General features: G+C 37.5%; 1 protein-coding gene across 6 annotated transcripts in view; it reads right to left on the reverse strand.

Annotated features, from left to right (window-relative positions):
• The window catches only part of LOC149803266 (fidgetin-like protein 1), a 109,207-nt gene that overhangs the window by 86,497 nt on the left and 6,702 nt on the right, over positions 1-16,008 (reverse strand). For 5 of the 6 annotated variants that reach the window (XR_016420168.1, XM_089952923.1, XM_089952924.1 and 2 more), the window contains exons 3-5: positions 14,162-14,215; positions 8,783-8,865; positions 6,983-7,340 (exon numbers count right to left, since the gene is read on the reverse strand). Coding sequence is in view for 5 of the 6 variants with exons in the window: in XM_089952923.1 (XP_089809049.1) it covers positions 6,983-7,340; positions 8,783-8,865; positions 14,162-14,215 (495 nt within the window). In the remaining variant the exon portion in view is untranslated. The remainder of the gene's footprint in view (positions 1-6,982; positions 7,341-8,782; positions 8,866-14,161; positions 14,216-16,008) is intronic. The other variant, XM_089952922.1, reaches the window with a different exon arrangement.

Below are 16,008 nucleotides of genomic sequence, written 5' to 3' on the forward strand. Positions count from 1 at the left end.
ACGACTCCTACACCTGGACGGAATGCTTGCCCAATACCAAATTAATATTAAGTCCAACGCATAATGGGCCAATTCAATGCAGTAGTTGACTCATTATCAAGGTGAGGACAACGATTTCAGAGAGTGGTCTCTCCAGCAATTAATATTCAATTGGGTCTATGCCCTGCAAATTAAGATTAGAGCTATCTGCGTCAAGGTGGTACAACAAATTGCCCACCTATCTCTCCCCATTTCTGGACCCAGTATCATGAGCTGGGAGAGTATGTAGGTATACCCATTTAAACCCAACAATCTTGATTCCAAAAATAATTCAGAAACTGAGTGGCACAGACTGCAAAATAATTCTGATTGCCCCTCTACAATGGAAATCCTGGATCAATGATCTGCTAGTCTTAATAACAGATTCAACCTGTAAAGTCATAGGTTAGCTACCCCAACTCTGTTCAAGCAGCACCACCACTCCATCAGTTTCCAGAGAAACACCTCCTTTATGCTTGGATTTTGTCTGGGATGCCCTAAACAAAAAGGAGTTCAGAGCTTCAATCTTCAGTCAGAATCATCTTGTATTTCTGAACCCATAATTTCTTGATTAGTTTTGGTGCCAGTATTGGGGGGGGGGGCAGGTAGGCAAAGGCCCAAAACCCCTCCCAACTGAATGACAGCATGTCCAAGGCCAAAACTTTTGTGTCTGGACTGGAGAGACGAAGGTGGGTAACATGTGGGTCCACCTTGTCTCAAGAAGATAGATCATCAAATGCCCCCAAGTTGGTGAAAATTTTCCAAACACAGATGGGCAAAATTCTGGGACAGATGGAGGTTAGACTTTTCCCCAGTTCACTAGAAAGCCTGGATGTTCTAAAAGAGAAAGAAGACAAATCCTACCCTGGAGTAGGATAGAACTTATCATGTGCTTCTGGAGGATGTTATCCAGGTATGCTGACAATGATCAGAACAGGGTGATGATGCAATCCATAACCTTGATAAAAGCCCAAGGGCTGATGTTGAAGTCAAAGTGAAGGCCTTCAAACTGAAAAACGATGCCGTGGTAAACAGAAAGGAGAAATGTTCATGATTGATGTGGGTAGATAGGGAGATGAAACAATATTCATCTGTCAGATCGAGACTGACAGTATACTTGTCCCATCAGATGGAGAGACGTATTGATCTCACCATCTCTGCCTTGAATTTCAGAGCTCTAATAAATTAGTTGTGGCAACTCAAGACAATGATGGACCTTAACTTGCTATTCACTTTCCAAATAAGGAACAGCAAAGAATATAACCCACAAGATTGTGGTCTTTGCACAATCTCCACTGTCTGCTATTTGATGAATGACTGTATCTCCTGTTGTAGAATGGCATCCTTCTCTAGATCTGATGCATAGCTGCCAACCATACTGGCTCACAATTAGTGGAAATAGGGATAAAAATTAGTGAATTCTGACATGAATTTGTGAAGCGCTTTTTTAGTCCGGGTATTTGTCAGAACAAATGTTTAGAATGGTTTCCAGCTGATAAAGGTAGATTGTGTTCAGCAAGAAAACTCACAAACAATGCTTCAGCGTTGGTAGCTTGCAGGTCTTCTGTTGAGAGCTGAAATCTACTGTGAATTGTTAATTTTCCCAACCTCTATGTGCTTTTTACTACCAATGTGCTTCCTCACATCGTCTCTGCCAATATGCCCAATAAATGTGTGACACTGCGTGCAAAAAGCATGAAGTATATTGGTGTTTGATGGCAGAATGCACAGCCAATTTTTGGTCTATTCCAAACTAAACTTCACTTTTTGTGCAATACATTTACTTTTCCTTGTTGGTGAAGACATTTTCAAGATGCGGTGCCGGATGGTAATTCAAATCAATGTTTGCGGTGCATGCACAGAGCAAAATTCCGGTTAGGCTTTAGTTTCTCTAAAAAGCTTTTGTAAATCTACTCTTGTACATATAGATAAAAAAATGATAAAATGCCTGCTATCGAGCCAACTGTACCAATCAGCTATAGTTCCACTAATATCGCGACTAGCAGTGCTGGACCGTTTCGGCAACTACCGATATGAATGACTAGCGTTTAATGGGAAATTGGTTATTTTATTAAAGATTTAAAATAATTGAGAATTGGGGAATTCGTGATTTTTTTGCATGCAGCATGAATTCGTGACACAAGGAAAAGGGAGGGGACTGGATAAATCAAACCCCAAATTGACCTGTATCATCCAAAATTGCAGGAGTCAGCGGCCAACAGGTAGGCTGTCTGCAGGCAGTGGGAGGGTAGGTCAAAGTTTACAGTTAGGAGGCTTGAAGGTGGAGAAATCTGGTTTCTAACTGCCTATGAACAATTGCTCCTAGTCTGGTTAAACTGTTGTCTACTGGCATTGGGTTGGGATCAATATTGGTGCACACCTGACTGCAAAGAACCTTTGTCTCAAGGATGCTTAACATCCCTTTGCATTGGTGGTGTTTCCAAATGCTTGTGTCTGGGTTGAGTGGTAAGTTGGAGAAGCAGGTCCCGAGATGCCTGCCTATGAACTTCTTCTATTTTTCCTCCAAAAAACAACAGTGACCCAAACAGGGTTGATCATATAATGAGGGTATGGTGTGGTTTGAGCAACATGGACCATAGACATACACCATGTCATATCAAGTCTAAGTTGGCCGAAGCCGTCAAGGAATTAACCATGGTACGGTGAGCTGCCTGGTTAATGACCCAACCAATACTGGCTGTTGCCTCCAGAGCGTGACTATTGTCAGGTTTCTCCACAAGTCAGAAGATTGCTAATGAGGCCAAATCTAACATTGAGGATGTCACTGGATGGTGAGTTGCCTGGTTAATGACAATGGCAATCCTAATGTTAATGTAATCAAGTAATGTATTTGATAGAGAAAGCACATTTTTATTTTTGCCTGATCACATTACTAAAACTTCCTCCCAATCTCCCTGTAACGAAAACATCCCATGACAGGTTTCACTCAAGTAAAAACTGATTACATCCAGATATAACAACAGCCATCTAGCAGGTAAGGGATATAACCACTAACAGCTGCTTCATTTTGTCAACCACTCCCTCAATAACTTGGGCCCGGATAACTCGCGATCTTGGATCCCGATTTTTTCCAGAGAAAATGTATTTTAAATATCTTTAAAATATGCTGAATGTGAAAAAATTACAGTAAGAACTGGTAAATTAAACATTGATACATCGCTCGTTTTATCATCGAAAATGGTGATTAATGCCCGTAAAAATAGAATCCATATTGTGAAATTTGCAAGTTCTGAATAAGATATCATATATTAAGTAACTTTTTATGATAAACAGTTGTCAGTATACTGTAAATAAACAGTCTGGTGAAACAGTGATCAATGAAAACTTTTGGTAAATGCTAACAGGTGGCAACAAAGAATGAAATAAACACCAGTTAAATGTCTTGCTGTGTGAAAGTCACATTCTAATCCTTTAATTCCGTTTCAGTGTAAACATTATAATTGCAACATATTCTGTTCTATGAAAACATGAAGAGTCAATCGACCGTCACATCGAAACCCATGAGTACTTCTGTGAGAACCCAATTACATGCCGGCTTTGTTTTGATCAACAACTTGGGGAAGTGTTTGTTGCATTAAAAAATCGATTAAAAGAGACCTTTGTTGTTTTATCGATTTGTATATGTCTTTTGTATCAAATCAAGCAAGGGAGGCACAAAGAAAAAATTCAAAGGCATGCAAATCTGAGCATAAGGTCTTGTGGTCACCACCATTATCTAAATTCGTTTTATTTGACCAATCAAAAATGGTTTCACATTTGTATGTACTTAACATCATTAAAGTATATATTATCAATCAGTAATGTGTCTTAATCATTTGTAAATGTGACCATGGAGAGTAAAGGAATCAAGCGAAAGGCGTACTCAGTGACTGAAAAGCTGTGCATCATAGATAGGGTTCATAATGGTGAAGCGAGAGCCAAAGTTTGCAATGAACTAAAAATTGCTGAGTCGACACTTTGAGGTTGGCTTAAAGATGAGCAGAAACTTTGGGATTACATACATGTTGCTGATACAGATGATGGGATCAAAAGAAAACAAGCATGGGCTGCACAAGATACCGAATTAGATGATGCTGTGTACACGTGGTTCACACAGCAACGTGAACAAGGTGTTCCCATCTCTGGAACAATTCTCAAGGCCCAAGCAGAGAAAATGACAAAAATTATGGACAATGAATCACATTTTAGGGCAAGCCAAGGAGGGCTTTGGAGATTTCAGTGCCGACATGGAATTAAACAGAATTCGTTGTCAGGAGAGATATGCTCATTGAATCAGGATGCCGCATGTAATTATCCAAACCAGCTCAGAGAGATAATCATCAGTGAACAATACACAGAAGATCAAATTTACAACTGTGATGAGGCTGGTCTTTGCTACAGAATGATGCCAGACAAAACTCCTGCTTCCAAAGATGACCCACACAAAAATAAGGGCTTCAAGCTCAACAAAGAGAGATTAACACTTTTGTTTTGTGTGAACAAAACTGGTACACACAAGATGAAACCATTATGTATTGGCAAATACAAGTCCCCTCGTTGTTTCCATCATATGAACATGGACTGTCTTCCATTTGTATACAAAAACAGTGGAAATGCATGGATGACTGTGACCATATTTTTGGAGTGGTTTTTCAAGATGTTTGTCCCAGCCATCAGAAACCACCAGCGATCCAGGGGCGTAGAGGAGAAAGCTATACTTTTATTGGATAATTGCCCAGCCCACCCACCCCCCGCTGATTTACTCGTAACAAGTGATGGAAAGATCCGGGTGGAATACCTCCCCAAAAATACAACATCTAAAATCCAGCCACTGGATCAAGCAATTATCAGCACTTTTAAACAGAATTACCGTCGGCTGTTAATACAGTCAATGCTGGACAGTGGAGAAGGTGTTACAACCTTTCTCAAAAGTGTGAATTTAAAAGAGGCTATATTCATGGGTGGTCAGGCTTGGAAAGCAATCACTCCTAAGATCATAGCGGAGTGCTGGATTAAGGGTCTTGGAGCTGCCTTTGACGTAAAGCAAAACAGTAACAGAGACAGCGACGATGATAGTGACTTTGAAGGTTTCAGTGAAACTGATGTCATTAATGCAGAGGCTGTTTGGGAGAAATTTGTACAGACTCATGGTCCTGAGATGGGTGTTTCTCTTGATGATATGGAGGAGTGGATTTGTGCTGGCAATGACTGCCCCACAGCCAAATACATGTCAGATGAGACAATAATTAATTCTATAACGAACAAATTTGCAGAAGACGATTTAACTGGAGTACTACAAGTGTTGAAAGTGATGCAGATGCAGATGTTGCACCACCTCCCCCCTCTGCATAGGATGCAATCAAATCTTTTGATACTGACATAAGGTGGCTGGAGACCCAAAATGTTGACTACGTAAAGCTCATGCAGTTGAGAAATCTGATGGATTTTGCTCGGCGGCAGAGAAACCAAAGAGTAACACACAAAAAATTAACTGATTTTTTCAAAAAGTGAATTGATATTTGTCGAGTGTGTCACAAACTGGAAGTATTATCATGTTCTAATTTACGTTGTTTTAAATTTGTAGACCCATTAAATTCATGTTGGTAATGTTTAACCCTTGTTTTTTGTTTTTCATTTTACTTCTACTGCAATCAAATCTATCTATCTATCCTTCAATCGGCACTGTTTCTCGAAAAAAGTTGATCTTTTGTATATAAAAAAACGTCTAATTTGGATCAAACAATAAAACCAGAATGTATCCAATTCAACATAAAAATTAGTGACATAGTACACAATGTGAATTGGCACACACGTTAAGCAAACGGAAACCACGTGGAATAATGTTTTCGATGATTGCCTCAATATACTTTATCCTGAAATTAATGTTACTCTATGAGGAAATAATAAACAAAGTACACTGTTATGAAGAGATATTTATTCACAGTTAATCTCAGCATGATTATAAAGTGAGTATTCAACACTATAATCTGCCTACCCCCCCTTCTTTTGCCTTTATGTCGTCGATCACTTTATTGGTTTTGGGCTTATTTTATAGGTCCCTCAATAACTCGCGCCTCACTTATAGTGTGGTCGATGTTTTTGCACCCCAATATGTGTGAGTTATCGAGGGAGTGGTGTAGAAGGAAAGGCATTTGCAAATTTGCTCTCTCCTAACTAGTTTTCCAAAGGTTTGGAACAGACTTCAGTAATGACCACACTGTCATGAAACATCACTACTAAATTAGTTTTGATAAATGAGAAATTCTCTCTCTAAAAGATTAACTATTGCTCCCCCACCTCAGTACCAAATACCAAGCACCGAATACAATGAATACAGTATGCCAAATATCAACCATAACTAACATTACATCAAATCTGATGCCAATATAAATTACATAAAACAAGCTTAATTCCTGGTGGTACTCCACAATGCCAAACAGGCTAACCTGCCTGAAAGGTCACCTTTATTAAGCAATCACCTGCCTTGGTTGTTGTTGTTGTAGGGTTTAACGCCATTTTTCAGCACACGATAGGCTATACATGGCGGCCAGTATTAATGGTGGAGGAAGAACCCGAGAAATCCACGGAAAGAACCACCGACCCTCGAGAAGCTACTGGCAAGCTTTCTCACATACCCACATTGGCCGAATCCAAGACTCGAACCTATGCAGACAGAGGTGAGATGGCAGTGATCCGTAACGGAGAGCGCTTTAGACCACTCGGCCACTCGGGGCCCCATCACCTGCCTTGGAAAACTACTTATGTTAGGTTCCTTATATCATATTATGCTACAACTAAATTTTTGTCCTCACTTCCAAACAGGGTCCAATTATATTTCAGCCTTCTAAAGTGGGGCAAACTTTCTCTAAAATCATCAGATTTTTTTCTTCAACTGATTTCATTCGGCTCAAAAAATGTATTCCCTCCATCTATATCTTATTTCCTAATTTTCTAATGTACTGACCTGATAAAAGTAATGGTTTTCTGTTATTTCTGAAGCCAGTATTGGAAGATGTGTTCATCTGTTCAACCTGGTTTCTAAGAATTTGACCCTCAACTTGATCAGAAGCATTCAAACTTCCTTTATGTTGATAGGGAGGATTAACATTCTCCTGGCCCAATCTGCACATATTTATCCTGGATTTCAAAACCTTCTCCTCAGTAGCACTAACTGTGGGCCAAATGAGTTTATCTGATCCTGTGTGGGCAAATGTGTCTGTTGCAACGCCTTTTTTAAATGTATAGGAATCTTTATTATCTTGCTTAGAACAGGGCAAAACAAACTCTTTCTTATCATGAGGTCCAAGGCTCTCTTGCTTGATCTGAAAGAATTGACAATCAATCTCATATGGTACATATATCTATGATAATTAAGGCAATAAACATTACATTAAAACTTATGTAATTCTGCAAACACAATCCATACAAATACCAGCTTTTACATTGTTGTTAAAAATGTAATTGAAAAATTCGGAGTTATCACAAAAGCATTATACTCATATAAAACCCCAAGTTGCTCAATACAAACTTAGATCTGAAGTAGATTCTTCAATATTTTCTTTCAAAGCTATAACAAGGCTTGAAAATTCTACAAGTCTACTCATATTCATAAGTGACAATTAAGGACAAGTGACTTTATCAAGACACTTGCAAAAGCCAATCAGCGTAATTTTAAGCCAATTATCAAATAAGAAGGAGAAACAGTGTTTTCTCCAATTAATGGCATCCTTTATTCATAATCTGTCTTTGCCAAAATAACATAATCATTGGAAATAAATATTTTTGTTACTGTTTGCTTATGAGCAAATCCATTTGTAACGGATCTACATTGGTCAGATGCATGCTAATTATCAGAACAAAACTTATCTGATGTCATTTCACATAATTAGATTTACATAAGCATACCATACACCAGGATTATTACATTGTTTCCTATATTTACAGCATAACTGTTTTTAATTTAGTGGTTACCAACAATTATGTATTAGTGTAGTTGATTTAAAACCTTATTTACTGGAAATTATTGACTGGTTTGCAAAGCAGTTATTCTATCTGTTGTAACATGTGATTTCTGCATGAATTCATCTAGAAATGTCTGTGGATGTCACCTATAATCATCTGAACATTAGGCATGTTGGACACTGTCAAGTTTTAAGTGGTTTGCAAGGAGATAAAAGAAAGAAAACCAAGAAGACTAAAAATATGAGCTGAGAAAATAAAATTGCAGAAAAAGCAGCATGATTCTTCAAAAATGCACGACTTAACAAACAAGATTAGCTGCATGAGTTGAGTGTGATTTTTTTGTCAAGTTTATCACAAATATTCAATTTTTAAAAAAAATCATCTATAGTAGTAGGTTTATGAGGTGGATTTTCGAAAGAATGATTGAAATTTCATGATAAAAGTCAGAAATACATAAGGTATGTCAAGCATGAAAATCCATTACAAAAGCCTTAGTGTACAGACCTTGCCAAATCATTCATACAGTATCAAAGATGAAGTCTGGTCTTCAGTTTTTAAAATCAAATACAAGAAAAGTAAAATTTAGACAGGATGAGCAAAGTTTTGAGTCTCTTCTGGTAACTAACTAAACGAACATACTTCAAGCCCTACATAAGAAAATCATACCCATTAGCGTTTGACCCTTTGATTCTTAAATCAATTTGATATGTGAATTAAGATCAAGAGTAAGTAGGCTCAGATCAGTATCAAGTGCTGACTGATAGAACTGCATCACAAATATACATAATGCATCTGTGGTTACCTGAATTGTTGCAAGCATTTCGTTAATTTTTTTATTACTTTTTACTTTGTCAATTGTCAAGGACATCTTCCAGCTTTGGCTCTCTGAAACGATAATATTTGATTTGAAATCATCAGAAGATTATCTATTGTTAAAGAAGCCAGGAAAGTTTTTATTGATATAGCAATAATATCGTGAAATTTGAGAAGTGATTTAAAAAGCTATAAACAAAATTGGAAAATTCCAATAAATAAGAAAAGTGATGGAATTTAAAGTTTGTAGATTTGTCGTCTATTAGAAACTTCCTGGATATTAGATATTATCTAAAAAAACATTATTAGTGTTATCACGAACTCCCTTTATAATTTCAACTGTTCTAACACAGAAGAAACATGGGAATAGAGGTGCTTATGTATGTGATGGATTAACTTCAAGATTGTCATGAATGGCACATTATACTCCCACCATATGTTTAATGGTTCTCTAGCCCAGAGTAGGGTGTGGTTGACTCTAGAGATTATAAACCAACAGATCCAGATGACCACAACCTTTAGTTAAGGCATGTGATCTTGAACTAAATTTGAAGTGCAAAATCAACCTGTACGTCACTCAATAACTTTGGTGAAGGTACATGATCAATAACTAACATTTTTACGATAGAACTATTTATTTTTTTACGGTTACAGTGACACTGACCATTTACTCTTTGATCCCAAAGTGAATAGGCTTCTTCCTATCCCCAGGGGCAAGCCATCCACAAAGTTTGGTCCATGTCTGTGATGTTGAACTAATGTTATTGTGCAAAAACACTTTTCTTCTTTCAGTCAGTAAACTTGACTGTTGACCTGTACATGCCATCCACAAGCAACATTATATTATGAAGCACGTAGCCAACATTCACCTGGGGTCATAAATGAACGAATGGGAACCTGCCCACTAAGTTTTTTAAGCTCTTATGTTTATTTTGGAGAAAAATGTTTCATTTTCAATTCTGATCAATGATTGTAACTAATATGTCTTTGGGGAAAAAATCCACTGCAATCTCCCCAAAAATCTAGAAAAATCCCTTGTTTGGGCACGGCACGACAAGTAAACTAATATATAACACAATAGTTATTCAAACATATAACATTTCACTCCAAATATCACTGTAAGCACCATAAAAAAAATTCTACAAAAAAAACAGCAGAATATGCAAAACATTAAATCTCACTATGAAAAATATATTCAGGAAGAACTGCAGGAGGCAAACCTACACTGTCATGCTTTACATTTCATTATGAAACAACTGCACTACTGACACAAGTGACATTAGAAACACACAAATACTGATATTCAAAATAAGGCCTACATTGATCCATCTATCATGCGTCAACTGTGTTTTGCTTGTTGTTATATAAGGCCAAAACTGACCCTCTGTCTGAATCAAATGTGTTTTGCTTGTTGATATATAAGGCCAAAATTGACACTGTCTGAGTCAACTGTGTTTTGCTGAGTCAACTGTGTTTTGCTTGTTATATAAGGCCAAAACTGCCACTCTTTCTGAGTCAACTGTGTTTTGCTTGCTATTATATAAGGCCAAAATTGCCACTGGCTGAGTCAACTGTGTTTTGTTTGTTGTTATATAAGGCCAAAACTGCCACTGGCTGAGTCAACTGTGTTTTGCTTGTTGTTATATAAGGCCAAAATTGACACCGAGTCAACTGTGTTTTGCTTGTTATGTAAGGCCAAAACTGCCACTCTTTCTGAGTCAACTGTGTTTTGCTTGCTGTTATATAAGGCCAAAACTGCCACTCTGAGTCAACTGTGTTTTGCTTGTTGTTATATAAGGCCAAACCTGCCACACTGCCTGGGTCAACTGTGTTTTGCTTGCTGTTATATAAGGTCAAAACTGCCACTCTTTCTGAGTCGACTGTGTTTTGCTTGCTGTTATATAAGGTCAAAACTGCCACTCTTTCTGAGTCAACTGTGTTTTGCTTGCTGTTATATAAGGCCAAAATTGCCACTGGCAGAGTCAACTGTGTTTTGCTTGTTGTTATATAAGGCCAAAATTGACACTGTCTGAACCAACTATGTTTTGCTTGTTGTTATGTAAGGCCAAAATTGCCACTGTCTGAGTCAACTGTTTTGTGTGTTGTCATATAAGGCCAAAACTGCCACTCTGTCCAAGTCAACTGTGTTTTGCTTATTGATATATAAGGCCAAAATTGACACTGAGTCAACTATTTTGATTGTTGTTACATAAGGCCAAAACTGCCACTCTGAGTCAACTGTGTTGTGCTTGTTGTTAAATAAGGCTAAAACTGCCACTCTGTCTGATTCAACTGTGTTGTGCTAGTTATACAAGGCCAAATCTGCCACTGGCTGAGTCAACTGTGTTTTGCTTGTTGTTATATAAGGAAAAAACTGCCACTCTCAGTCTAACGTGTTTCGCTTGTTATATAAGGCCAAAACTGCCACTCTTTCTGAGTCAACTGTGTTTTGCTTGCTGTTATATAAGGCCAAAATTGCCACTGTCTGAGTCAAGTGTTTTTTGCTTGTTGTTATATAAGGCCAAAACGGCCACTCTATCTGAGTCAACTGTTTTGCTTGTTGTTATGTAAGGTTAAAATTCACACTGAGTCAACTGTGTTTTGCTTGTTGTTATATAAGGCCAAAACTGCCACTCTACCTGAGTCAACTGTGTTTTGCTTGTTGTTATATAAATATCTGTAAACTTCATTTACATGTTTGTTATACTACCAACAACAAATTTGTTAATGGAGGGATTATGCAGTAAACAGGTAATGTGACCATCTGTATTACTATGCTTGTCAAAGACATATTTATCCATAAGGAAACTGACAATTCAAACACTTCATTCTTCTTTCAGTAATTAGGAAATGTCATTATTATCAAAATATTCTCACATAATATGCTACAGTTCAGTCAACTAACATTCACATTTAAGGTCATGCATACAAAACATTGGTGCATAATTTCTTTCTATGTACACCGCTCCCTCGATAACTCGTGCCCGGATAACTTGTGATCCCGCTTATAACGCGGTGTCCGTCTTGGCTCCTGATTTTTTTCCAGAGAAGATGTATTTAAAATATCTTTAAAATATGCTGAACATGAAAAAATTACGAAAAGAATTGATAAATTAAACCTTGATACATTGCTCGTTTTATCATCGAAAATGGTGATTAATGCCCGTAAAAATATAATCCATATTTTGAAATTTGCAAGTTCTAAAGAAGAATTAATTTCAGAGGTCTCGAAAACGCTTAATTACACATATTTGGATGCCAATTTTTGATCTGGAACGTAGAAAGTCACTCAGGCGGGAGTCCTCCGTGCGCATGTAATAGGTGCGCGGGAAAATTCAAAGATTTGCTGGTCCTGTTTCAGCCACCTGCTTTGTGGGAAAATGTGTTGATCAGTTAACTGTGCTGATATTTACAATGACAGAATTCAGTGACTGAAAGACTCTTTGATGTACTGTTGCCATTTTATAAGAGTACATTAAAAAAAAAAAAGAAAAGAACATGATGCAACAGCTAGGCGGCTAGTTCAAAGGCTTTGACTAGCAGCCGAGTGAGAAAATGTACTGATATTTAGTGATTGAATTCAGAGGCAGAAAGACCCAGTTTTAAAATCCTAGCGAGACCTCTGTTTAAAGATATCATATATTATGTAAGTTTTTATGATAAATAGTTGTCAGTATACTGTAAATAAACAGTCTGGTGAAATAGCGATCAATGAAAACTTGTAAATGCTAACAGGTGGCAACAGAGAATGAAATAAACACCAACTAAACGTCTTCCTGTGTGAAAGTCACGTTCTAATCCTTTAATTCCGTTTCAGTGTAAACATAATCACAACTTATTCTGTTCATTGTAAACATGAAAAGAGTCAATCGACCGTCACATCGAAACCCGTGAGTACTTCTGTGAGAACCTAATTACATGTACATGCCGGCTTTGTTTTGATCAACAACTTGGGGAAGTGTTTGTTGCATTAAAAAAAAAATCGATTACAAGAGACCTCGCGTGCTGGATTAAGGGTCTTGGAGCTGCCTTTGACGTAAAGCAAAACAGTAACAGAGACAACGTTGATGATAGTGACTTCGAATGTTTCAGTGAAACTGATGTCATTAATGCTGAGGCTGTTTGGGAGAAATTCGTACAGACTCATGGTCCTGAGATGGGCGTTTCTCTTGATGATATGGAGGAGTGGATTTGTGCTGACAATGATTGCCCCACAGCTGAATACATGTCAGATGAAACTATAATTATTTCTATAGTGAACAAATTTGCAGCAGAAGACGATTCTAACTGGAGTAACACAAGTGTTGAAAGTGATGCAGACGCAGATGTTGCACCCCCCACCCCTCTGCACAGGAAGCGATCAAATATTTTGATATTGCCATAAGGTGGCTGGAGACCCAAAATGTTGACTATGTAAAGCTCATGCAGTTGACAAATCTGAGGGATTTTGCTCAGCGGCAGAGAAACCAAGGAGTAACACACACACACACAAAATAACTGATTTTTTCAAAAAGTGAATTGATATTTGTCAAGCGTGGCACAAACGGCAAGTATTAACTTGTTCTAATTTACGTTGTTTTTAATTTGTAGACCAATTAAATACGTTAGTACTGATTAACCCGTTTTTTTTTTCTTTTCCATTTTACTTCTATCACATTCAAATCTATTTATCTATCTATTGTTCGATCGACACTGTTTCTCGAAAAGAGTCGATCTTTTGTATATAAAAAAAACGTCTAATTTGGATCAAACAATAAAACTAGAATGTATCCAATTCAACATAAAAATTAGTGACGTAGTACACAATGTGTGAAGTGGTACACATGTTAAGCGAACGGAAACCACGTGGAATAATGTTTTCGATGATCGCCTCAATATACTGTAATTTATCCTGAAATTAATGTTGTCCTATGAGGAAATAATAAAGTACACCGTTATGAAGAGATATTTATTAACAGTTAATCTCAGAACGATTATAAAGTGAGTATTCAACAGTATAATCTGCCTACCCCCCCCCCATTTCTCCGTTATGTCGTCAATTACTTTATTGGTTTTGGGCTTATTTTATAGGTCCCTCGATAACTCGCGCCTCACTTACAGTGCGGTCGATGTTTCTGGACCCCGATGTGTGCAAGTTATCGAGGAAGTGGTGTACTGACACCATGACATGATTTCATCTTCATAATGAATGCTTTTCATGATGAGACTATCTTCACATGACGTATTCAAAAATATCTGTGGATAACAAGTTACAATCTTTCTATTGATGTTAATTGAAAATAAACTTTGCAACTATGTTATGGAGTTGGTCTTTATAGGCAGTGATTATTAACAGATGAAATATACACAGAGAAAACCATCAACTTACCATTTTTGTGCAGCTGACATAAAGTCAGGGCTCCTTCAGCAAAATTGTTCAGACCTGAAAATTCATCATTCTTTAATGAAAGAGTTTAATTATAATATATTGTTTATATATATGAGAACTTACAATTATTTCAAGAACTAAATCTAGGTAGGATTTAAAGTTTTGCAAGCATTTCCATTCATGTATTTGAATTTAACAATGAATTTACAAGTAGATAGCAATCTTGAAGTTTCATCTAAACCTATAGAGAAATCCAATTTGGAGCCTTGATAATTTAATGAGTATAGTCTGAAATAGTTACCACTGAACTACAAATCTCCTATCCTAGCTCAACTTTTACAAAGTACCTCAACTTTGAAGACATTCAAATAATTTGTATTCCCAAGTAGCAGTCATGTTGTCACTCCATCAGTAAGACTTCAGTGAAGAGAAGGTGATTTGCCAATTACAAGAGTAACAGTTCTTACAAACATTTAAAATCAAGGTTTTTGCCCCTATCATCAGGACAAAATCTGCATATCATGTGAATGGAATCACAATATCATGATTATACCTTCAGAAGACATTTGCAAAATTCTACAATAAATTCTACCGTCTGAGTAATTGTCAAAAAGCTAAAGATGCAAATCACTTAATCCTGTCTAACAGCCTGATCATGAACATTGGTCGAAGAGCAAATATATATATTTTGCCCTTCTTCTCATTCACCAAGTGAGGCTACCTATGTGAGAATTTGCAAATGGTCTCTTCCAGATCTATTTCTGAGCTTATTGTTAAATTCATACTTGGATGAAATATGGCATTTGGTTAGCACAGATCAATTTTAATGTTCACTGAGATTAAAATGGTGTACAAAAAGCAATATTAAAGCTGCATTCCAAAACTAGGAAGCAGCAGTAGCTCAGATGGTAGACTCATAATCCAGAGGGTCACAAGTTCTATACACACCCTGACCAGTTCCAGTTGCCTGCCTTAGTGTGTCCTTGGGAATATTACCACTAAGTCCTATTTCCATAGTCTGTCCTAGGAAAAGCAATTACCAGGGATCCCAATTCCTCTGACTAAAGTGTGTCCTTGGGAAAATCACTTACCTGTAGATCCCATTTTCTCAGTGTGTCCCTGGAAACATCACTTACTGGCAGACCCCATTTCCTCAGTGTCCTTGGGAAAATCACCGGTAGATCTCCTTTCTTCCACATGTCCTTTGAAAAATCACTTACAGGTAGATCCCATTTCCTCAGTATCCATGGGAAAATCACCGGTAGATCTCCTTTCTTCCACATGTCCTTGGGAAAATCACTTACAGGTAGATCCCATTTCCTGTTGTTCCTGTTGTTTTGGGATTAATGCCATTTTCCAGGACATGATAGGCTATACATGGCGATCAGTATATTTAGTCAAGAAAGAACCTGCGAAACCCAGGAATAACCACTGACCCATGGGAAGCTACTGGCAAGCTTTCTCACAGACCCACATTGGCTGGACTCGAAACTCAAACCCACAACGACAGAGGTGAGATGTCAGTGATCTGTAAAGGCAACTGCCTGTGAACACTCAGCCATCCAGAGACCAACCATAATTTTGAAAGGACATTGGGACAGTGACAGCACATACCCTGTGCCAACCTGAATTTAATTACAAGTGGTCTGTTTGCAGCAGCATATGTCTGATGTTGTCCATTCTGTTCACAACTAAAACCCATGCATGAGAAACAACGTATTGGAAATTACCATCGCCTAAATACATCATACTAACTCATCTACCTGGCATGGGAGGTGTGTGTGTGTGTGTGTGTGTGTGTGTGTGTGTGTAATTGGATTTTTAATGTAGCTTTAAAAAAATTTCAG

This window comes from Sinohyriopsis cumingii, chromosome 3, assembly GCF_028554795.1.
Source record: "Sinohyriopsis cumingii isolate HCF-2022 chromosome 3, ASM2855479v2, whole genome shotgun sequence".
Taxonomy (NCBI): Eukaryota; Metazoa; Mollusca; class Bivalvia; order Unionida; family Unionidae; genus Sinohyriopsis; species Sinohyriopsis cumingii.